General features: G+C 40.8%; 1 protein-coding gene across 4 annotated transcripts in view; it reads right to left on the reverse strand.

Annotated features, from left to right (window-relative positions):
* CPAMD8 (C3 and PZP like alpha-2-macroglobulin domain containing 8) overlaps positions 1-25083 on the reverse strand; it is a 58513-nt gene that overhangs the window by 5071 nt on the left and 28359 nt on the right. For all 4 annotated transcript variants that reach the window (XM_069790354.1, XM_069790355.1, XM_069790353.1 and 1 more), the window contains 15 exons: positions 23597-23678; positions 21901-22057; positions 21352-21426; positions 19182-19347; positions 18548-18634; positions 17481-17617; positions 16954-17109; positions 16498-16560; positions 15879-16117; positions 12517-12604; positions 6993-7067; positions 6162-6267; positions 5962-6072; positions 5068-5280; positions 4533-4607 (listed from right to left, as the gene is read on the reverse strand). In XM_069790354.1, coding sequence (XP_069646455.1) covers positions 4533-4607; positions 5068-5280; positions 5962-6072; positions 6162-6267; positions 6993-7067; positions 12517-12604; positions 15879-16117; positions 16498-16560; positions 16954-17109; positions 17481-17617; positions 18548-18634; positions 19182-19347; positions 21352-21426; positions 21901-22057; positions 23597-23678 — 1830 coding nt within the window. The remainder of the gene's footprint in view (positions 1-4532; positions 4608-5067; positions 5281-5961; positions 6073-6161; positions 6268-6992; positions 7068-12516; positions 12605-15878; positions 16118-16497; positions 16561-16953; positions 17110-17480; positions 17618-18547; positions 18635-19181; positions 19348-21351; positions 21427-21900; positions 22058-23596; positions 23679-25083) is intronic.

Below are 25083 nucleotides of genomic sequence, written 5' to 3' on the forward strand. Positions count from 1 at the left end.
GTAAGTTACAAAGCTAGAGGGCAGACTGTAATGGAGTAGTTTACTTGGTGCATGTCATGAAATAGATCATTGTAAGCAGCTAGATTTCTTTTCAGCCCAATAAGAAAGAAGATTTTGGCACAATAGGCCACGAGCCTACATCAAAGCCATTTACTTCTCCCTCAGCCTGAACTAGCAGTAGCTCAGATACATCTGTTTCAGCACAGTCACATACCACTGAGAAACTTCCATCATTTAAGACAGGAACAGACACGACAGGCAGAAACAGATATTTATCCTCCTTGCATTCACTCCAGTCTATACTAAGACACTCACACAGTACATATCCCACTCAAAACAGGCTGTGCCTCTCTATGCTGGGTGATTGCTCACTGTCCAGAGCGAAAGACTGCAAGATAAAACTTCTAGGAATATCAATAAGTCCCCGTTTTCTAAACTGTTCCTCGAGCCAGCTCAGCTGTCCATCTTTCCTGTTTGCCTTCTGTATACACTGCTCTAATCCAAACCAAAGCAATCACTGAAACGTAGCTGTTGCAGGGAGGAAAAGTCCCCCTTCTCCCTCCCCTGCAAAGTTGGCTTTATTTAAGGGGAACACTCATCAAGGCCTTTGAAAATGTTTGTTCTCTAGAAATAAAATATCTGAAGGCTCTTCCCTGTTGCCTCCCACATCCTTCCAGCAACAGGCTCAGCTCTAGGCAAGGGAATGCTTGCCTGAAAGCAGAGTCAGTCTCTGTGTTCACTTCTTCTTGGCCTTCTCCATGTGAGAACCTGCCAGATCATGAGCTCGTTCTATGAATGGATGATTGCTGTCCACCAGGGACAGAATTAACATCACAGACCTCGCTCTTCCCAGGAATGCAGCACTGGAATCAAAGCAAAGACAAAAGGCCGACATTTCCTGTTACATACAAACCACTCCCCCATCTCCAAATGTTTGTGCCTAAGCCAATGTTTGCTGAACACCGATGGGGTGAAAGGAAAAATGGCCCATTGCCAGTTCAATCAATCCTAAAAGAAGAGCGGTCCTGTGAATAATGCGGCTGCCAGGGAGTGTTGCGAGATGACTCCACCTGGAAGCAGAGTCCGCTCCGATGTTCCTCTTAGCAGCTAGTGATGGGTGATGGCATTTCATTTTTAAAAAATAGTAATAAGACTACCAAATAAAAGTATCATAATTCCACCTAGAATTTTCTTCCAGCTACTGGCCCTTCTAACTGCTAGAGCAGAACTGTATAAATAACAGGGGTCCAGCTGTGGGGAGAAGGCTGGGGGGTCAGACAGCACGCAGCTGGGTGGGCTGCCTGCTCAGAGCAGCACAGAGCGCAACACCACAGCAGCACTGATACCACTGAATACTGCTGCAACGCACTTGGATATTGCTTTTCTATCAAGTACATGTAGATTTGCAACGTTACCGTCAATCAATATATTGTCTTCCAACATCAGTGGCTATACATTTAGCCCTTTCGGCAGAGCAGATTTAGGCAATTTCAGAAGAGCGTTAATGATCTATAGAAGCAGTCAAAGCACCGCTTCATCAGAGAGATGGTATCAGAGCTACTGAGGATCCCTGAGGCTCTGAAATCCACCCATATTTTTGTAGCCTAGTGTGACAATGATCTTAGGAAAGCCACCGACAGAGAGGCACTCAAGATACTGATACTCCAGTTAGCAACCAAAATCCTGCTCCAGGAGCTTTCAGTCCAAACAAATATGACTGGAACAGGCTTTGAAAGCATACTAGCAGAGCTTCAATGCTTAGAGGCAGACGTGGGTCCATGCTAGTCATCAAAAGCCTGTTCCATCCCTCTAAGTCTCAGTAATACACCTGTGAGAGAGAACAGCTGAGGAAGGGGATTCAGGCATGAGTTGTTTTAGTTGAGTCCTGTCACCCTGCACACCTCCCTCTCAATCATAAGAATATTTCTAAAGATACAAAGAGGATCTACTCATTGGTACAAAAAAAGGCTACAGCTTTAAGATCAAACCTCAGCCATTGTGCCTCACTTGCTGCAACATCTGCTACAGACTTTTGAAAGGCATTTTAAAATGCTTTGACAATAGCTAGGTGCTGCAAGAAGCACTGCATCCTGATTTTTCAGGACCATCTATATACAATTGCTTACCTTGAATAGCATAACTCAAAAGCTGTTGTTTATTCTAGCAAACTCACTGGTGTATATGGAACTACACTGCAAGTATGCGTTTGCCAGAGTAAGCCCGAACACATTATGAAGTTCCCCACTGTTTGCTGGAAGGAAGCTGGCTCTCATTGTTTCCATTGCTGGGGTAACATAGACAAGAGCTAACAATGAAAGCATCAATCAAACCAAGCTGAGCCTGCACAAGTCATATGGCAAATACAGAAGCATTTCAGACAATATAAACACCACGCGGTTCTCCAAGAAAATGGTATTTCCTGAAGATTAACACACTGAGGCAGTTTCACCAACCTGCCCTAAGCTTGGTTTGGCTCCCGGAGTTTTGCATCCTTTTAGGAAATCACAGATTTAGACATGGCTCATCAGAACTTTCACTAGAAACCCAGAGCACCTGAGCCGACTTAAACCAATCACATGCTTCAATGCTAACAAACCAGTGAATCCAAATGAGACCTGTGTATAAGGAGGGATTCATTCATTTGTTAAACTTTGATTCATGTACCGTGTGGTTGACCTGAGAGGAGCCCAGAGGATTAATGAAAATCACATGCTGGGCTCTTTTCCTGATGCAGGATTTAGTCAGTTTTATATTTGAATGCTCACTCTGCCATGGCTGCTCAGACAGCTCAGTTCAGAAGAGTATCTGCCTTCCAGGAGACTCTCAACTTGAACACTCACAGATCCTAGAATAAAGACAGCTCTAACTGCTTGTGCTTTGACAAACATATCCTTACGGCATACAGGTTTGTTAATCTAATATCTGTATAAAATCACACACACACACTAAATAAATAAATAAATCAGAGTTTCCACTTTTGCTTTTATTGATAGCCTTCTGAGCCAACAGTGCTTTTGTCTGTTTAGAACAGAAACCAGAGGGTTATTTTTCATAGACAGATACTTTAATGCAGATTAGTTCAGAAGCACTGTAACACTCCTATGCATAATAGTAGCCAGGAATTTTTGGACTGTGGACTACCATCAAGTTCCACAATACTTTTCTCAGGTGAACATATTTTTACTATCAAATTTTTATTTGAAAATAATGTCATTGCAGTCCCATTTTGTAGACCAGCAGCAAAACACTTTCTATGGCCTTGCATACCAGCAGTGCCCTACAGAGCAATTTGGGAATGCTGCTTTAAAGGGTTCAGATTGCAAACAGAGTTTCCATGCTGAGTACACAGCATCTGCACAGAATAAAAGGCAACAAGCATTCATCTCAGTTATTCCAACAGACAGTAATCTGATATATATATATATATATTCACACTAAGTCCAGAAAAAAAGGGAGGGAAAACATGAGACACTAAACACTGTTAGATTGAATGACCTATAGAAATAGTCATAATGGAATATTCACTACGCGTTTACAACTTAATGAGAAAACTGTCCATCAATTTCTGTAGAGGAGAGGAAGGGCAAAGAACAGGATAGTGTCTCTAATGTTGGACACATGCTTGTCAGAACTCTGGTGCACAAGAAGGACATGAGAAGGCACAGAGTCTTCTCTTGAAGAATTAACTTGTTTTACTGATTTGTTAGGAGAGTTAGAAGCCAGGGGAAAATTAATGAGTGGAAAGCAGCCAGGAAAAATCTAGTCCAGTTTATTTACTAGAAACAGCATGAAACAAACTATTCTGTTGACCCTCCACTGCTTCTTGGTGAGATTTATTGTGAGCCATGAGCAAGTTCGACATGAGTCTTGGAAAAAAGTGTATGAACATAAGCACCAAATAAAATGAGCAGCCAAATTCCTGGCTACTCCATCTACTGACCTTAACATTTTTGCTCACTAAGGCCCTTTATTTCAAACAGCAGCTCTGAGAGAATCAAGACTGCCAGCTCAATTTTTGCACAGAACTGCTAGAGACAAAGTTAATCCACCTGGATCCTAGCTCTTGCAATGGTTTGGTCTGTTGTCATGTCCTGTTCAGTTGTTTGTTGAAACACATTACATCAGCCTGGTTTTAAATGTGATCTTTCCAGCTTAACGTTGAAGAAAAGATCACAGAGTATGTGTTGTTCAAACATACCAAGGCTGAGAAAATAGGATGGTCACTTGCCCACTCCTATGAACAATTACCTAAATCTTTCATGTGCATTGAATAGAACAGGTATCAGTCAAGACTTCCTGAAAGGAAAAGGACTAGAAGAGCTATTCTGTTGTTGAACAGTTACCATCCTAAGTTTCCTTGACCTCTTAATTTTTTCTGATTTCTGAATGTTCTGTCTTTTCTAAAAGATGAAGAAATTCAGCATCTTTACTTAAATGTGCTTAAGAGCTATATATACTTTTATGCAGTGATAGGATAAGCTTTACTTTGCTAAAGAAAAAGGCCTTGGATAAATGCAAAGGTATGACATTACCTGCCGGTGTTTGTTGAACACTGGGTTGCTCAGCTGTGTGGGATTGCGTCTCCCTTTCTTCTGGCAAATTCTTGGCTGTAAATAAAAACAAATGCATTGGTCATAAAATTTGCTAATGAGTCTCTAGAAAATGTTTGCATTTCCAGGGGTGGAATACTCAGTTCACTGAGCTACTACACTGCACATCTTGAAAGCCCATGCAGAATCTCCGAAGAATGTTACAGTTCATGGGTGTGATTTTTATCTAGGATTATTCACTTCAGATAAAACACTATCACTAATTTTCTCTGAAGTTCATTCCAATTGGTGAAACATGTATTCATGAGAACAGAAAACCAGTTATTCTGACCTAAGCAGGAAGGCAGCTGCTCTTATAACTTAATCCCCTGTAGTATGAGTGGCAAAATAATAGACAGGAAGTTTTGAGTTCTCCTCTTTTCCCTACCACACATATGTAATTATAATTTGCTTAGATGAGGATTTGTAGTGTTCTGCAACTAGATCATAACAGAAAAGGGAATTGAATGAAACCTACAGGCAGAACATTGAGACATGGGCATCTGTTCTATCCTTGTATTATTCCTGCATGATGCTACTTCCATCTGGCAATGATTCGGGTAAATCTGTCCATCTGATCCACATACAGGCTCCCCATCATAGCCACAGTCTCGTGAACACATGCACTGCTCAAAATACTCATCCTCCAAGCAGCCAAAAATATTATTGCATGGTCCAGAATGAACAAAGCCTGAAAAGTAAACACAAATATCCAAAGCAATATTTTTGCATAGCATAGGGAAGGGGAAGATGGAGTGGCAATTTTCTTCTATTTCTCTGATATAAGTTTTCATGTTGAACTCCCTAAGACTTCTCATAGGAATTTACAAACTTGGTAGCATAAAAAGCTTTGGGAATAAAGCTGTCTTTCTGAAAGAACCATACTGCAGCAAATTCCAGATACAGGATAAAGCAACTAGTTTGTATGACAGAGAACAGAAAGGAACGTATAGTTTCTGGGGAAAGTTATTTCTTTCACTGATGCATGAAATTGTTCAATCTTCCTACAGTTAATTGTGGAACTCTATTGCAAGATACTGTAGAGAAAGAAAACCAAATTGCATTTGAAAGAGTTTTTACCTTTATGTTTATTAACACATCTCACCCTGTGCATGTTCTTCCAGAATTACACATTATATCTTGACTCTGAAGCAAATAATAGTCACTCTGGTGACTGAAGAGCAGACTACACTGGTCTGTTTGGCTGTCCTAAGTTTAATATTGCTATCCCACAGACCTTTGTAAAACTTCCACTAACAGAGATAGTGAAATAGAGCATTTTTCTAAATATCATTTTGAGTTCTGAACTCCTGGAAAGTATGTCTGTGTGCTCCATTTTCCAAAAAATCTGCTTGGCTTTGGTGCAACTTACCAACCCATTGGCTAGCTGAGCTTTCCACTTCATTGCACGTTGGCCCATCACAGAGCTCCCGAGCCAAGGGACTGTTTTCACTCACGTTGTAGAAACGAGTTGCTTCAAAAGCTGCAAGCCAGCAAGAATGAGAAATCACAAGTGAGCCTTATGCCTAGAGCTCTAATGCTGGCAAAAATCAAAGGAAAACAGGCACATACCTGGCTCATAGTAATCATACACTTTGACAGGAACAGGAGCTGTTTTCCCAACTATATGCTCTCTGAAAGCTTGAAACTTTACACACGTCATGCACTGGCTAGGAATCTGTATGAAATTGTGTAAAAGACTTATTGTAACAAAACCTGCACTTTAAGTGAAGAAAGAGACAAATAAACGTAGCATGTGCCCCCAATGCTAGTCGCTGTGCTGGACACTTGGGGAGAACAAAGACACCTCCAATACTAGGTATAGAGACAAAGATAATGAATAAAAGCCAGACAGGATGAATTAAAATACGTGATACTTTGCTGGTCTTTAAAGCACATACTTGCCATACAACAATGTCAGAAAGTCAAACCTGAAACTCAAGCTCTATTCTCTGACTTACCTAACACCACTCCTGTCATCAGCCAGCTTGCTAATGCAACTAGCAAACAATTTACTGCTGATGACCGAGCCAGGAGAGATCTTGTCTTCCACTCTCAGGTATGTGCTGTGAGATCTGAATTAGACTGCACTTTTACTCCGTCCTTTTAGCAACACTAGTTGTACCTGAAGGTCAGATTATTTTGAAGCAAAAATTAAGTAATACCTGCCCAGAAATTCTATATAGGCTGAAGCTAATCACTTGCCTCTATTACGCTTTGGTTTCCAACGAAAACCACACCATCTACCTGCCTCAAAAGAGGCTCAAGCAAGCAGCCAGTTAAAGCTGCATGGTAATCCTCATCTGTGAGGGACCATCAACATCAATATGTATCTACGCCTGATTTACTGGTCATTTGCCTTTCATTGAAAAGCAACAAAATTATAAGAAACAAAATCATTACCTCATCAAAATAAAAAAGGACTTTTCTTCCATCCACTTCATATCTTTTTAATCCAATTTGCTTGTTCATCAATAACTGGGGAAAAAAAATCAACAGGTTTAGTTTCATCTCATTTTGTAGAGAACGGGTTGAAATTAGAGAATAAGAAAGATTTTTAGAATGCTTAGAAAACCAATCAGACACTAAACCCCCGGGATTTCTTTGCTGGAAAAGGATGTTTCATGAAAGGAAGGGAAATGCAAAGAGGTTTGCAGTCACTATCATACAACTGAGGAAAAAGCCATCTGTGTTCTTTTCTGTGACCCGACGAGGAATGCTTGCAAGGTGCACAGTGCCGAGTGTTCTTCCTGCTCCGTGGTGCATTTATCTCTCTCATACTATGCCTGACAAATCATCCATAATCTAACTGAATAGCTCCCGGATTGTTTTCAGTACCAAGGCTCAAGCAAGACCTCAGAGACCCCAAAACACTCGATAAAGTCTCTTATTTACACTCCTTCAGATTGCCAGGGAATTATGCTGCTGGATCACACCGGGTATTAAAGGTCCCCTTCTCCCACCAGCTGAAAAATCCAAAACATTCTTCTGCCAGGAGAATTAATCCTTACATTTGAAAAGAGCAGCCATTTGAAAGAGCCCTAGGCATCCTTCCTTTTGACGAATGGGGTCAGGCCAGGCTTCTGCTACTCATCTTCTCTCCCTCTGAGTCCCAGGGATTTGTCATTTGCATTGAACCAGTCAGGCCCACAGACTACCTCTTCTTATGCTTTTTATTTATTGGGACAATTTGCATACCTAAGGAATATCAGAACACAGTCCAGGAGTACTTCCCACGTCTGGGATGCTACTGCCCCTAATCTACCCCAGCCATTTGTAAAAGTGCTCATCTCCTCATGCCGAGTGCAGGTCTGTACGTATATCATGATCACAGTCTTAGAGGAAAGTGCAAGAGCCCTCATTTACAAATTACTGCACCGCCTCAAAGAATCCAGTAACTATCTCCCTGGTACAGAATGCTAATGAATCACCCCCAAAATACAAATGCTGTCATCTGATATAATTCTGCAACATTTTATTTTTAAAATTTCCAGAAGAGTTAGTCCTGTGATTTTCCATATTTGGAATACTAACATCTCAATATTATGATGACCATCATGCTGTATGTACTCGATAAGTTGATCAACTATTACCGTTTTGATAAATTGGATTCAGAACACATCTATCATGTGAAAAACATATAATTCAGAATCTAGGAAGGATGATGGTCTGTGGAAAAGGACTCTTGCATTTTAATCCCAGTTTGGGGAGTCAAGTGAGGGCCAGAGCAGATAACTTTAATTCCGTCCTCCAAACTGTCCTATTATTTTAACTTCTCTGTCAGACAATCCCATTTGTGACATAGGGATGATATTTCCTTGGCTTTTTTTTTTAGTAAATGTTCCTAAGTTATTTTGAGATCGTAGAATGAAAACTCTGTGGAAAGGAGAATAAAGCATTATTATTGTTATGTATTAGAAAGAATGACATGAAGCAAAAAGCATTTCTACTGAAATTTGCCCAAACCTGCTACCAACAGCTTTAACTGTGAATTTCTTCAGTATAGTGCTTCTAGTTGTAAAACCCTGCACACAGCTTCCTGCTATTACTGTAACAAGCAAAGGAACATGTGTTTAAGTCCCACACAATATGGAAAGGGCCAATTTAATTTGTCCTTATAATTTTAGGGGCCTGATGGTGGCTGTTATTACTCAGCAGTAGATGGCTGCAGACAGTCCTTTTATGAGGGCTTGGAGAGGCTGGCGCCACCGGGAAATGCTCAGCTCAGCTAAAGTTGCATTTTTCTGGTGAAGCTTGATATATACCAGCCTGTGGTGACCTCCTGACCTTGTCGACACCCAGCATTATTAGAAGGATTTGTGGCTGCACAGCCAGGGGGGCTGCCCTCAACGTGCAACAGAGCATTCATTAACCATCACTGCCCCGGAGCTGCACGTGGGTCCGCTCTGCGCACACTGCTCCCTTGTGAGGGCAAACAACAAACAAGGAAATCTGATTTACAGCCCTGCCCCTCCTCACCAGGAGGAGAGGGAAATGGCTAGGGTAACAAGAAAATGCAGCAGTGGGAATTACAGGACTTGCCTCTGCTGGAGGTAGTGTCCAAAATACATAACAAAACTAGTACTGGGTACTGAAGAATTTCATTTTGGTCAGCATAATTTGGATACACATTTGATAGCCATGAATAAATCATAGGGGTTGGATCTGCATCTTCACCGCCTACCTATATATATGCTTGAGCTTTGTCCCTACATTTCATTTTTACAGATGCAAAGCGTTTCTGCAATAAGAGAGATGGAATTCAGCTCTTCAAGGGGAACATTCCCCCTTGAAGATGCAATATCCTTCCCAATTTAGCAAAATCTCCTACTGCCCAAAGGAAGTAATTCTGTTCTGATTATGGAAATAGACTGCCCAGTACTGAATCCCAAGCACAGAATCCTCTCTCCAAATCAAGGCACCAACTACATAGTCTTTCACCCAAAGAACTTTCAAAACAGTGGGTTTTGAACCAACTTTTTTGTATCTTATAAGCACTGAAGAAGTATGCACTGCATGAAGTACCTGACATCCTTCTGAGATTTGCAAGGACTTAACTCAGATCAGCTCTGTGCTGCAGGAACTCAGCCTTACCAGTTAAGAAAGAGAATCAGCTCCTTTCCCCCTTAAGACAGGGAGAAAGGAAAAGAAACCACCTGCTATTCTATGCCCAGAGACCCTAACAGATGGGGCTATGCTGGGACTCTGTTGCTTCTCTACCCATAGAGGCAGGAACATGAGATTCAGACAGGCAACAAGATACCACAAGGGAAAACACAACCAACAGATCTGCTTAGTGCTATAGAAAGCCTAACATGCTGGAGGGCTCATTCAATTCAGCTTTGAGAAAATAACTCTTGTGCAGTAGCAGGGCAGCTTGCTTTTACCCTCTGACTGCTTCCATCCAGACCACGCTTGGGGAGATGACAGAACAGAGGAAGGGTAGGAAGCTGCATCTTCCCAGACATTGATGCATCTATCTGACACACAAGCAGTGTGGGTAAGTCTCCCTCTTTCTCTGCTCCAGTTTCAATATGCCCAGTGTTTGTTTCTGATTTAGGAGTGCTGACCAGCACCTGGTCAAGGAGCTAGCAGTGCTGAGGCACCATCAAGATGGCACTGAATGTGACACAAGAATCTCTGAAACCATGAGAAACTAAACATCAGAGGCAAGCTGGTGTTGCAGAGCACAAGGATTATGGCAGCACTCTAGCAGATGAGAGAGAACAATAGATACCACAAACAAAAGTGTTTTGAAACATTATACAGCTGGCTCATTAGGGAAGCAGAATCAGAGTTTCTTGCAGAGAGTATATCCTTATGTTAATCTAGATGCACTATTATCTTCAGTGTTTCCACTACTTAGAACATGTACAACATGCCCTGAATGCAGGTTAGTGTAAACCATCAGACACAGCACAGGAGCAGATTGCTGCATGTAGCAGCCTTTTAGTAGTAACTAAATACAAAATAAGCATGTTTGGTTTACAACCCTTTGTCTGGGACACCTGCATGGCCCAGCCATGTAAATAAGTCTCACACCAGAGCACAGCTGCCTTGGCAAAAAGGAAAAAACATTCAGGGACTGAAATGGTAGAACATGGAGTCCCTTGTAAAACATGAGCATATGGGACCTTCTCAGGACTCTCAGCCTAGAAACTCTTAACTCTGTCCCCTGCTGAAACCAGTAAAGGACATATTCGCTCAGTACAGCCTGGAAAATGGGAGCTCCTATTTCTGTAATTTCTTCTTAGCCTTTTTCAGGAAAAATAAGGCGTACAGGGATTTGTTACTTAACCTAAAATTTTTTCTGTTCTTCTGTAATGAAATCCCCATTGCATTCTTTGTTTCAATTCTTTCCCTCTGCTGATAAAACATTCCATGGGTTTAACACCATAAAGATATCCTGTTGTTCTCCTCCTGTCCCATCCTGTTGAGTTCTCTGGTCCTAAGCCAGGTTTCCATCCATGTTTTTTCTACCGTTATTTACATAAATTAGTATGAAAGAGAACTTATTTGAAAGCAGTACAAACGACTGTCACTCTAGCACCTTCAGCAGGAGGCAATAAAATAGTAACCAAACCCACTACAAGCCCCCTCACCTAATTTTCCTCCTTTCTCTTACCACAGGGATACTGGTGACCTCCTACTGGTGGTCTTGCCTCATCTCAATAGCCATATTCAGTTTGTTGCACCATTTGTTGCATGTGAGAGAGAATATCAGACTCAAAGGTCAACAGGCAAATAAAAATTTGATACATTTTACATGCATGCATTTGAAAACAGATTTCTCAACATGCAGCTGTGAACAGATATAAAATAACTTTAATATTTCTCTTTACAGGAATAATTTCGTATCTGATCAACACACATCTCTGTACAAAAGTATTCCAGCACAGCTCCCTAATACTGAAAGGATGCAATTCTCTTCTCAAGGACTAATACACAAGTTTCTCTGGCTTCAGTGACAGCCCAGGAGACTATCTGACAGCAACTTTTGACATGGATTGTAAGCCCCTGAAGAGGAATATATCGGTCTCATTTTCTCCAAGAAAATGCAATGGTGTTTATATTATAAATTAGCCAAATTAATTGAAATCCTAGAGAAGACAAAGCAACATGCACTTATCCTTGAAGTAGGATGTCAAATTAAGTTGCCTGGTCTTCACTACAATTCTACTTTAAAATTCTTTCCCCAAATCCCTCCCCCTCCCAGTATAATGAAGATAAAGCTATTAATGGAAGAGATCTTTTGGAAGCAAAATAGGTTTTAGCTCTTTACTAGTTCTCAAGGATGCAAAGATTTTACACCTCTTTAGTTAAAGAGTCCTTAAAAACTATTTGCAGCATAAAACCCACACATGAATACACTGTAATGCTTCCACAAAATATAAAGCAAAGCTAAAGATTACAGTTCATCTCCCCTAGAGGGCTGGCTGGGTAAGAGGCACATTCTGTCCACCTTAGTTTGGCTTGCAATAAACATGATGTTCTCCCAGAAGAAAAGAAAAGAAAAAAAAAAAAGGCGGCAAAAAATTCCAAGACACAGAGCCTCCAAAGAAATGGAATCCAGATGTTGGAGATAACACAGCCCACTAAGAAGCCATAAACAGCTCCTGTTAGAGCACATTTTCACTTCAGCATTTCCAAATGGGTCTCATTTAATTACTGTGCACTGTGCTCAGTAATAAACCTTCACTCGGCCATGTTCAGTAAATTTGTTAATCTTGCTCAGAACATCTGTTTATTCATTTCTGAGAAATATTTTTTGACAAGTGAAATCTCCTGCCTCCCCAATTTTATTTGCATCTTTTCAGACAGTGCTCTAACATTCAATGGCATTTGCTCCCCAAAGGGAATCCCTGCCAATTAGAGAGCCAGGTCCAGGCCCAAGATCATGCCTTGCACTCTCATTACAACATCTTACCTGCTCTAGGCTCTCAATATCTGCACGAAACCCTGAGAACAATGGCACTTCCAAGACAGCCATGTTAGAAGATCCAGAGTGCAGCCATCTTCCCATGAGAACAAAAAGAAAGAATGAAAACAAACTCAGGATCCAAGATAACAACTGGTACATGGACAACTCATGATGGAGAACAACTGAAACAAACTTCAGAGGAAAAAATATTAAAAGGATCTACTCTTCTTTGAAGGACTTGTTAAAAGCCACAGCCTACTTGGTTTTACAAAATCCTTTTTTCTGCTTTTATTCAACAAAAAATAAGCACAACTCACAGAGGGCAGAGATGTAGAAGGTGTCCAGGCAAATGGAGGTAGAAAAGCAGAAGAAAAGATGTAGTCTCCTGTGGGGCTGCTTGCTTTATTTTTCAATTAATCCCTGAGCAAATGCACTTGGTAAAAGGAAATAACCCCTTGGAGTAGAAGAAACTTCTGTTCTTTCCTAAGTGGAGGGCTGTAAATGGATTGTGGTGTAAGAAGAATGCTACTTCCCAATACCAGGCAAAGTCATTCAACCCTGGGGTTTCGTAAATGGCCGTTTCCCTGCAGCATCTAATTGACCCTGAGAAAAGTATCTTTGCTAATGACTCGGCAAACTCACACTCTAGCTACTACTGTTAAAGAATTCACTGCCTATATCATCCTCTATAATATCAATAAAGACTCAAAAAAACCAATTCAGAAATCCAGAGTTGTTACTGCTGAAACGTGCACAAAACAAACCCAAAACCAAAAACAAAACACAGGAAGGGGTGGAAAGTTTATTTGGGCCACTGCAAAAGATTTCAATTTCTTGCAGCATGGCAGAAGAGTCGACATCATAACAAAGAAGCTCTTGCTAATTCCAAAACAATGCTCCTTTTCTCTGCATCCACATATAGTCAGCTCTAAACTATCCCTCCTTGGCAGCTTACCTGCTTGCTGTTCAGTTACACCACAAAGACAATGAGCTTGGACCCAGGAGGGCTTATTAGCTCATGCCCAGCACTAGAAAACACAGTACACAGCTTCCAGGACAAAATTTGCCAGATCTGAACTGGCTCCTGCAGGGCTACTTGGAGGCCTCTCTATGGAGACCTCCACAGCTGGGGTGGGTGTGTGAGTTTGCTGAAACACTGCACAGAGCCAACCTGGATGTAATGCCACAGCCCAGCTCATACGCCCACAGTAGCGTGAGATGGTCTGCGGACAGATCCAGTTGGCTCTGCCTAAGACAGTTCAGGGCTGACAGTCTCCCAGAGACGTTAAGCCTTGTTAATCCCAATCTAATTCCATGCACCATACTCCCTAAAAAATCCTATAGTATCCCTTTACCTGCATTTTTCCCATCCTCTGTTATATATCATAGCCCTCTATTTCCCATACTGTGTTCTCCCTAACTCCTCGAAAGCGCCCCAAGGACTTCACTGAGCATGACAACACTTAATTACATTCTGAAGAACACCCCCAGCTCAAAATATTTCAATTGTCATCCTTAGATGCACTCCTCTATTCACATTGCCTAAATAAGATGATGAAGGAGTTAAAGGAGCATCATTACAGGAAGAAGGGGAGGAAAGCTTTTGTTTTCTTTCCAAGTAATCAATCTCCATGGACTGGGCTTCCTCTCAAATTTCTGTCTTTGTTCCAGCAATTCCCAGGGCAGAAGTTTCAGAAATAAAAACAGAAAGGTTGTGTTGATGCAGGGCAGCCTCCTTAGTTACAGGCATCTTCAAGGGACTGACAAGACTTTACAAGCCTACGTCCCCAGTACAAGCTGCAGTGCTTAGGTGGGGGGAGAAGAGGTTGAGAAAGGGATATTGCGTTATATACAGCCAGACCAACCCTAGCAAACTTTTGGATGATGAGTTTGAGTTGCTTGTCACTGGCTGTTATTACTGGAGGGAGAAAGAATTCAACTAGTCCAAACAATGCCTGGCCCAGGATTTCACAGGCTTGTGGCAATCAGAGGCAATGCATCTGCCAGCAACATGGCCATGCGAGCAAGGGGCAAGTGTGTTGACAGAGATAACAAGATCTCAGCTTTGCCTGGAGTCACTGCGACTGTTTTCAGGACTGTAGTCACTGTATGGTTTTGCCTCTGCAGGAAGGAAGGAGACAGAAACTGATGGGGGAGTGAAAGTTTTCCTTTTCCATGAATTGCATCTGAGCTGTTAACTTGACTTCTGCTGTCTGAGTTCAGTGAAGCTGTAGCCCCACCACCTGCCATGCTCCTGGTCACAAATATGCAGGTTAGTTATGAATTTCTTTGGAATGGCTTCTTCTGGTATATAGTAGGATGCTGTAAGCCCTCCTTATTTACTGTGGTTGTAGCTTTCCCTCTTTTGGGCCAACTTTCCAACAACCTCCTTAAAAATCAAAACATTTTGTAAAGAGATCAGCAATTCCTGATAACTGCAGCAGTACTAACATGTTTAAGCAAAACATGCAAGTGAATTGAATACAGGTCAGAAACTATTCTTGCTGCTGTTTGTCTATAGGCAAGCTGTTTTCTCCTAATATCTTGAGTTTCCCAATCTATAGAGTGAGACGGAACTGCTAATGACTTTGCAAAGTGCTTTGAGAGCTAGAAATGAAACTTCTGGGACTTTAGTATCATGCCATCTTTAAAAATTATTTTAAATTTCTTTATATGGAACAAGGAGATAAGCAATGAGCTTTAGAGAGCTTATTAACAAATAACTGCATATATTGTGCCTTTACCATAGATTCCAAATTCATACCATGGCAACAAGCATCTTCTGTTAGGTTTTTGGTATCCAGAACTGAAGAATAAGCAACTCAAACATTAAAGTCAAGTCAATAATATTTATAAAACTATTGACACATTTAAGATATTAGTTAACCAGCTGAAATTACCTAGCTCTTTTAGGCTTTAAGGAAAGCCTGTTACTGAAGACCTAGAAAATAATCCAGAACTTTTTATTTTCCTCCTGATACAAGCAAAGGACATTCAATTTGTCTTCTTCAGGGTTTGGAGGGGCAATAATGAAACTTAATGATAAAAACCCAAGGTGTTGCCCTCTTAGTAAATTTTGTTCTTGTTTCTCTACCTTTGACATATACTTAGTACTAAACTTATTAATGCCAGCAGACAATGCTGTGGATGTCCATGCAATAACTCTGTCCTACAACCCACAATTATGGTTAAAATTCTGCAATCTGCATGTGAGGTGTTCTATCTTATGCTGTTTGAGATACGGACAGTGCAGAAAGAATTTGATATTTTTCCTATATCAATGAATGTATCAGTATAGATGTGCTGATCAGCAAACTAGACGGTCTTTGAGAAACAGGCAGGACATGATGCAGACTGGCATTTCCTACCTAGTGCAGGTCTCCAGTATGACTTTGTATTCCCGATGGTCCTGATCTGAAGCTGGGTCATCATCATCCACCAGTGCCCTCTCTCTGTGCAAGGCTTCAGAGCGATTCTCATCTGGAGAGACAGACCGCAGGAGATTTGGAGCTTGAAGATGCTGCTCTGACTTTGGCTCCTTCAGGTTAACCAGGAGCTGGAAAGCTGGTTTGGCAATAGGATCAGGTACATTGTAAGTGACATCAATCTGCAGCAGAAAGGGGGGAAAACCAAAACAAATCAGGGCAGTTTATTAGACCCCAACGTTTCATAGCATCTACAAATGTTCCCTAAAGACCAGCATAAACACCAGATCTCTTCAGAGAGAGGTAATGGCGGGCACAGAGGCAATAGAGGCTTTACAACACAGTTATATATAGGTAAAGCTGTACCAGAGCAGATTCACCCTAGTACAATCACATTTACTTCTATGAATTAAAGCAACACCATGTTATGCAACTACTTTGAGAGAAATTCAAAGCGTAACTCCTTCCTCATAGCAAACTGGGATTAAAAAAAGTAGCAAACAGACTGTGAGTTTAGAGATCATCTGCTCACAAACTTTCTCCAGCCCCATAGCAACTTTACCTGCATCAGACAGCAGCCTTCACCTTTGGCACTCACAAACAGCCCCGTTGGAATACTGGGGATCTGAGGAGAATCCACAATTAAGACACAAGACATGGCACTCAGAATGGAAACAAATATCAATTTTAGCTTTATTCTGTACAAAATATCTTTCCGGTTATAGAGGAGACTGCAGAATTGAAGTTAGCAGGGCTCACTCTTTTCAGCCACCTGCATTTAACAATGGTAGAACCAAGCAGCAGCACAAAATAAACATCAGGCATTAGCTATGGTAAAAATGCCTTTGAGTGCTGTCTCCTTCACATCAGAACCCAGCCATAAAACCCCAGAAAGTCCCAAGATCTCAGTGTTTAACTTGTGCTTTTCCCACTACTGAACTTACCTGAGTTGTCATTCAGAACACAGCTCACATGGATCACTTTAAAAAATTGGCTACATAAACACAAAGCCACCTACCACTGCAGTCTGGAGGACTTTTTTATTCATCTTGTTAAGCTCAAATGTCTCCTGGTAATCTAGATTAGTAGAAGCCAAGGAAATGGTAAGGTTGACTCCTCCAACATAAGAAAGGATAGCATATTCAGCCAGAGCCTGCAGGGCTACACATGTGTCCTACGGATCAGAAGAGGTAGAGATCAGAATAGTGAGGAATACAGGAGCACATTAAACTTACAAACAAGCACCATGCTGTACAGTCATCAGCATCTGGTAGCAGAATCTTCCTTATTATTTCAGATAGCACACTAGGTTTTGTTCACTTTTGCTGTCAAAGGCATCTGTAAAGACAAAGTCTAGGTTCCTTCCAAATTATCAGTCCGAGAAGAAAGCAGTAAAGAGCACCGGAAAGGTTTTCTTCTTACCAGGACACAGACAGTTTTTGTCTGGACTCTAGACAGAAACTCTGTGTTAACCATTCCTGAATCAATTGATTTCTACAATTGATTATGCATGCATTGAAGCTGCCTTCTTCGGAGGCAGCCCACCTGAGTAGATGAGAATCCTCCAAGTGCGTTCCTTTGCTGTGAAAGCCATTTTACTACTGGGAGCGCAGAGGCCACATCTCCTAGGAGTGTGTACGTCAAAAGGGCATAAGATGTCATTTCCACTTCTGCAGAAACAACTGAAAAAGAGGGGCGAAAAAATAAAAATCAAAATACTATCTAGAAGTGAGAATCTGGGCAGGTCTAGAGATAGTTCTATGAATATTCATTAACTGAAAAATAAAAAAAAAGTTAAGACCCTGTAGAAGTAAACACACGAAGAGAAAAGTGAAGTTAAAAGAAGTCTGCACCCAAGATGCATCACCTTCCAAAGATATCTCTGCTTCCAACATAAGCTCTTTCCTTCACACAATAGATAACCTCTTTTCTACTTGATTGTATCCCATAAGGAATTTCTCTCCCACTCCAGTTCTACTTTGCTGCTCCCCATACTGTATTCCTGTCCTAGAGATTTTCTTACAACATCCAGTTAGATCCCTCCTGAACATTGGTGCACCTACATTATATTAGAAGAATCAGTGGCTTTAAGTGACTTGAAAATTATAACATCATTCACTGTTGCTGTGGCTTTGATAGTTAAAGTCTAGGAAATCAGCTGAAATGCCAGTGACTGGCAATAAAAGCTGGGTATACAATCCCTAGCTTAGGTCCATTTGAAAATACAAGCTAAACAGCTCTAAAATTACATGTATTTGACTTCTCTCAGATTTCCATTTCAAGTGATTCCTCCCTGATGGAATCCCATATGGCTTTCACTCTTCTGTATCACTCGCTGTCTTTATAAAACTGGACTGAAAAATAGTGAGATAGCGGGGGCTGAAAAGACAGTTCTGTCTTGACCACATCTAGCTCTATCTCTCATTTGCTCTTAACCAGCACTTTCAGCACATTACCTGCCTTTATGAGCTCTCATTTCATCCAGACCCTGTCCTGACTGACTGCCATTTTCAGAATACCTTGTATGATATAAGCAATTCACTAGAATACACACAGTCAGTGGCCTGCTGTTGCAGCCCATTCCCTTATCTCTGTCTTTGCAGTACAAGTACCTGACTGAGAGAGACCATCATTAAATCCCATGAAGGTATCTTCATCAGTAACAAGAGTTCCCGTCAAGCTCCAGTGTGTAAAGCCATCTAGAAAAATAGGACAGTGGAATATGTAATGTTATTACAGCTAAGCCTCTGTATATGGGAAGAATCAAATTCTACTTTTTCATTGACTCAAAGAACAGATTCATGCCCTGAACTGCACTGTCCCTCCTTTTAGACAAGCATCCCCTGGGCAAGAGGCTCCCTTTGCAATTACTAAAATGGCTCAACATGACAAATTAGGTAATTCTTGGATTTTGGATCAAAATAGACCATCAGGGAATATGACGTGTTACAAGGCAAACTCTGTCATATCGACAGGAAAGGCACTGCAGAGCCTCTGGTACACTTGCCTTCCTTCAGCATCAGCTGCATGTGTGGAACTAAGGTACTCAGCCCTCTTTACAGAGAATCAGGAAAACTCTTCTTGCCTTACAAAGTCAAACGATACTGTGAGGAAGACCTCATCTCACGGGCTCTACCCTCTCTAGTAACTCAAATATATCATTCAAGTTGCAAGGGCTATTTGCTTGGTCCTATAAGAGGATTGCCAGTTCAGGGACTTGCCAGATTGGACCCAGAAGCACAGTACCTTGTGTAATAGCCATGCTGTTCATTTTCCGCAGTGTCACAGCAGCAGAAGGACTGTGTAGCAGTGTCAGGGCATATGCAGTCAAGGCAGTAGTGTAGGGGTCTTCTGCTGAATACAAGTTGGACTCTAAGAAGTGTTTTGCTTTGTCAACAGCTGTTCTTTCTTCCTATATTTAGGGGAAAGAGCCCAGAGAGATTACCAGCCTCTGTATCTCAGAAATTAGAATCACTTTATTTCTCATTGCTTTATGTCCATTAAAAAAACAAACAAACAAACAAAACGAGCTAGGAAAGATGCATTTTGCTCTCTGCAGAATGACACTAACAGTTTCCTTTCCCTAAGAAAAGCCATGCATCACAAATTCAAAAAAAGGAGCAAATAGCATCGCAAGAATGATCTAGACTAACACTGAGAAACATTTATTCCCCCCTAAAGCTGAAGAAATTTCATGCCCCTGCAAGGCAGCAGATGAACAGAGCAGAAGCGAGCTCTCTACTGTATGTTTGATTGTGTTCCTGACACTCTGGAGCGTCTAGCAGACGCCAGAGGATAATAAAGGCCAAGGTTCCCAGGGGTCCCTGCAGCCAACAAACATGTTTTATTAACTCCCTCAATGACCTCACCATGTAGGAACGTGGCTCTGATAATTTATAGAAACAATTTAATTGGACTTGATGTAATTTGGTTTCCTTTGATTTCCCTGTGGCACTAACCTTCCCCTTCCTCATTTCCTAGCTAAGATCGTTAGTAACACTTGCAAATCTCCTCTAGGAAAACTATTAGATCCACATAAACTGCACTTCCAGCAAATAAAAATGCTAGGGCTGTCTTGACACACAGCAGCCCAGGGAGAACATCACATCACTTCTCAGAGGGGGGACACCACTGACAGGGAGGCAGAAAGTTACTCTATGAGCATTGGAGGATTTTCTAATTTCTTTTTTTTTTTTTTTTAATTTTAAATAAGGTTGAAGGCCTTCCGCTCCAACAAGAACTGGGGGTTAGGGGGTATCTGCTTGCAGCAGCAGCATGGTCTCACTCTTCAAGCTCTACAGGGATGCCATCAGAAGTGCTGAGATTATCACAGAATTTCTGAATAGATACTGCTGTTTGCACTGGCTGTTTCAAAGTCTCCATAAACTCACTGGGTTGAAAGGGACTGCCTGAATGGGCAATCCTTTTGTCTGAGTACAGATCACCAAGACATGCTGCAATATCCACTACACCTCCTGTTTTAATTTTCCAGTTCTACCTGTACAGACCTACTTGCCCACCACCACTCTTTCCCTGGCTGTTGAAGAGCAAGTGAAGAACTGTATTCATGACTTGTTCAGCGCATCTGCAAGTGGACATTTTCCCAGTCAGTTAGTGGGAACGTTTAATGTAATGTTACCTGATCACCTCCATTCTAGTGAAATTGCATGCAGGCAAAAATACAACAGAGCAGAGAAGCCCTGTTTTTACCGTGAGTTTTAAGAAAGAATCTTTAAAACGCCAGTTGTACTGGAAGCAATTCTTTTTTTCCCTCCTTCAAAAATTATCCAGCGTAATTGCATGTTCCTATGTAGCTTTTATTTTTTCTGTAGTGTTCCTGTTCTGTCTCATTACAAAGAAGAGAAACATTTTTCTCCAGAGTCCTCAATCCAGCACATTACAGGAGCGCAGCTCTCCAAAGATACTGTAATCTAATAGCAGTAGCATTTTGGCCACTGTAGCAAAAGGCAGACCGCAAAAGTTTCCTGGATCCCCAAAGCCTATGCAGCCCTAGTTAATCTGCTGTTAGCACTAAGCTAGCTAAAGTATATATAAGCAAACTACCAGTATCTGCATAGGCTGCAATCACACCTTGAAATTGCAAGACAGAAAACATTTTTTGCAGCTATTTTTGGGAGAGGTTGGGGGATGGGGTTGCAGGGAAGAGTTTTGCTCTCGTAGAATAACCCTTGAGGTGGTGGCTGAAGGATGGGACATCACCTTGAATAACTTCAAGATTCCTTAACTTTAGAATAATCTCAAGGCTTTCCAACAGCCTCTGGTACCTGGATGCTATCATTCTAGTGAGTACAGAACTTTGAAAGTGAACAGCAGTAAAATTAAGTTTAAAAAAAAAATGGAGAGAATTTTTAGAATATGTAGAACACAAGAGCTATTTTAGCTAAGTTTTTGTTACCTCAGAAGTTACACCTGTTTCCAGAAGAGATGCAACCACATAAGCTGTCAGGGAGATCTTACCATGGATTCCACCCTGGAGGACAACAAACGCAAACCACTGGATGAAAACTAGAGAAAAGGACGCTGGATAAAAAGACTCTTGAAGCAAGACAAAGAATGTGTTATAACTATAAGAGAAGCTGTGGCATCACAGAACTTCTTTTCCTTTGCACATAGGGAGTACGAAATTTAGGAACCTGACCCAACATTGTAGCTTCCTTCCCTAGCAATAGCCTGAGAACAAACTCAATGCGCATAACTTCATACTCCAAGACATGACTCTGAAGTGTTTTGCAAGACTTGACATCTTGCTTTCCATTCTAACAGGACAGCACGCAGATACATTGACAGACGACTTTTTACCGAAATTCTCCTGGTTCTTCCTACACTATTCTAGCCTTTCAAATGCAATACTCATATTAGGCATAAGAAACTGCATCACTTCATGCTTCGATAATAACTTTAAAAATGCACCTATTGCATGATTTTGAGTCTGTATAGTTTTTACCTGAATGTCCTTATTTAGTATCCTGCCCATAGCAGGAAAAGAACCATCTTCTTTCTGATGCTGGATGATCCAGTCTTTGGCAGTTGTTAGTTCTTTCGGGTCAATGAAAATAAACCCACGAGACTGTGCAAAGGACTTGAGGACAAAAGCTGTTAGCCTGTAAATATGAATTTATCATCTTTACTGAGAAAACAAATTCAGAATAATGTATCAGTACAGGGAAAACAACATTCCTAGAAAGCAGAAATTTTAAAAATCTTGTTGGGGAAACACTAAATATTGTTAAAAAAAATTAATAGTACATAAAAGCACCTGAACACTGTCCAAACTTCTGGATAAGAGCAGGATTAAGGGTCAACAGATTAAATTGAAAAGTATAACTGGAAGATATAGTTGTCTTAGTTATGACACACTCTGAAGTTCAATTCCCTTTTATAGGTGCTCATCTGCTACCCACATTATTAAAGCTTTTGAGTTAAGGATCAATAGCCTTATAAATATGGAATTATTTGTAAAGAAAAGAGAGGACTAAATTTTCCAATTTTGCTACTGTTAACTTCGAAAAAAAAAGATATTCAGACCCATTGCTAAAGTCTGAGGCTGTGTTAGACTTTATACAGAATTAAGACTTAAGAAAGCAATAGAAGTGTTTTTGGAATTCTAAACCTCTGACATGCAAAAAGTGTGAACTCTGGCCAGCTTTGGGAGATTGAATCATTCATTTTACAAGCCTCTGAGGAATGGGAGGGTAGAAAGCATGCTGCCTGGCAGGGGATTTTTCAAGTGTTAAGTAATTCTGTGTCACCATATTTTACATCTAGGGACTGGGAGATGTCAGATCTGAGATAAAAGTTTACTATCTTAGAAACAGTGAGGCAGCAGCGTCATAGAAGTGGTACTTCCCCTCAGATGAGTTCATGAAGAAAATCAGCTTAAAGCAAAATACAGAGCAGATGGAGAAGCACAAGCAAATGAATGAAGACAAGAATCTACTACATCCAAGTTATTATAGTCAACTAACATGCTAATGTGATGTAACATACAACTGTAAAGGCCATGATTTCCTAAGGGGTACGTTACTGAGATGAGCTTATTTCTCAGTTTCATAATTTCTAGCTCTCATATTGTTTGACTCTGTAAGGTCTCTTCAATTCTCAGGGCATAAATCCGTACCATTCCATTTCATCCGTGAGGGGATATAAAGCACCTGGGAGAAAGACTCCTTTGGGGTTTTTGGTGTTGGTTTTGGTGTTGGTTTTTTTTTTTTTCCCTACCCTGTTAGACACCTCTGCCGCTTCTAGAGACAGCAGGTTGTTCAGTACATGTTTCAGGCAAAGCTCCATTCCCTAGAGCAATTAGGTGCTTAAATGCCCCATACATTGCTACTCCAATTCCAGTAGACAAAATATGATCCTTAACTACAGCTTCTGTGCCTAAAGCCTGGATATATTAGTAGATGTGTCTACCTTAACTGCCCCTGAGTCTTGAAATATCTATAATACGCATGCTAGTATAGTATGAACACTCAGCGGCATTGAAACAGTAAGTCTATAGTCATTGAGTATTATTTCTATTCTCCACTGTGTGCGATACCATGATGGAAGCTGGAAAATTAGTCTTCTTTCCTTGCCAATTGTGTATTTTTCCCATTTAGCAAACACTGAATTTTCTAACTCTGTTTTAAATAGCAACTCACCACATACTCCCCGAGGAATCCCTCTCGCCAAAAGCACTGTATGAACCATCTTGTCTCTTGTAGGTCAGCTGGCGCTGGTAGCCTGGAAGTCACAAAAGAACTGGGGGAGTCCAAAATCCTCACACAGAGAAAAACAAGTATGTAAAGTGAATGAAGACTCAGACCATCTGGCACTAGTGTAAGGGATTCTGCTGCCCAAAGCAACCTCTTATTTTGCTGTGAGTGATAGAGCCAGCTCTGTGTACGTATGCTGTAGCTTATTCAGAAAACCATTCAGGCTAACATCTGTAAGACTACAACTCCTGCATTTTGGCCAGTAGAAATGTTAAAAATTTTATACCTCTCTGAAAAGATGCAGTATTGAAAGATTTTTACTTAAGCATACAGCCATTCTCCTTCCATTTTACATGAAAGTACCATGCAGATGAAATTTTTTTCCTATAACGATACAACTGGATTCAGACCTTTCTCCAAAGCTGTTCTTTGGGACAACTTAGTGTAACATGACAAAAATATAGCTGTGATCTTAACATATATGAACACTTCCTAGCTACTAGGGCTGTCTTATAAGGCTTGTTTTAGACAATTATCAACAAGTTGAATGCTGAAGATAAGAACTCTCTACCAGAATGTCTTTTGAGATTCAAAATAAAGATAGTCAAACTGCTCTTCCTATTAGGAAAAGAATTTGCTTCTCAAACCTGTTTGTCTTACAACCATGAACTGCTCACCCTAATAAAGCACTCTAAACCTCTATATTGAGGAATACAGAATATACACTTTGATAAAGCTCTTAAATGCCCATTGGGATCAAACCCTTCAGAATGGGTATTTGATATGGAGACACATCAAAACTGCAAGAAGACTGTGTCAAAGACATTCAGTGCCTGCTTAATTCTCTGATACGTTAATAGATGTTTTATTACACATTGCATGATATTTTTATGGGAATGGATTACTTCTTCATTTCTGGAGGCGAGCTTTCTTTGTTGACCTCTCCAGATATAGGCAGCTCCACAGTCCCTGAGTAAGGGCTGCCTGTGACTCCTACACTTTTTCCTGCTGCTCCATAGCCTTCCAATGCTCATAGGCAATGCAGATAGAATGGTTTGAAAAATGGGAGGTGCAAAGCCCTAGAGATTAATGATGCTCTTGTTGCAAAAACAAATGTCTCTGAGGATTGTGGGATATATATGTGGCAGAAAGCATAAGTAACAGTATTATTTTTTTTTCTTCCTCCAAACCCTAGGTGTTACATTAAATGAGATTGCTTTTCTTCTACATAGGCCTCAGATACAATTTACTACTGAGCACTTCCTCCTCAAATGGTTCCTAAGTATTCATTTCCAGTGTGTTAGATGGACAAATTAAGTACTCATATTTTTATATCAGTCTTATAATATTGTCTGTTCTTTTATTTGAGTGTTCATTTTGAGTTGACTTATGCTTCATTGCTCTTACATTTATTCTTCTTTGCTTGCTAGGTT

Source organism: Haliaeetus albicilla, chromosome 8, assembly GCF_947461875.1.
Source record: "Haliaeetus albicilla chromosome 8, bHalAlb1.1, whole genome shotgun sequence".
NCBI classification, from domain to species: domain Eukaryota; kingdom Metazoa; phylum Chordata; class Aves; order Accipitriformes; family Accipitridae; genus Haliaeetus; species Haliaeetus albicilla.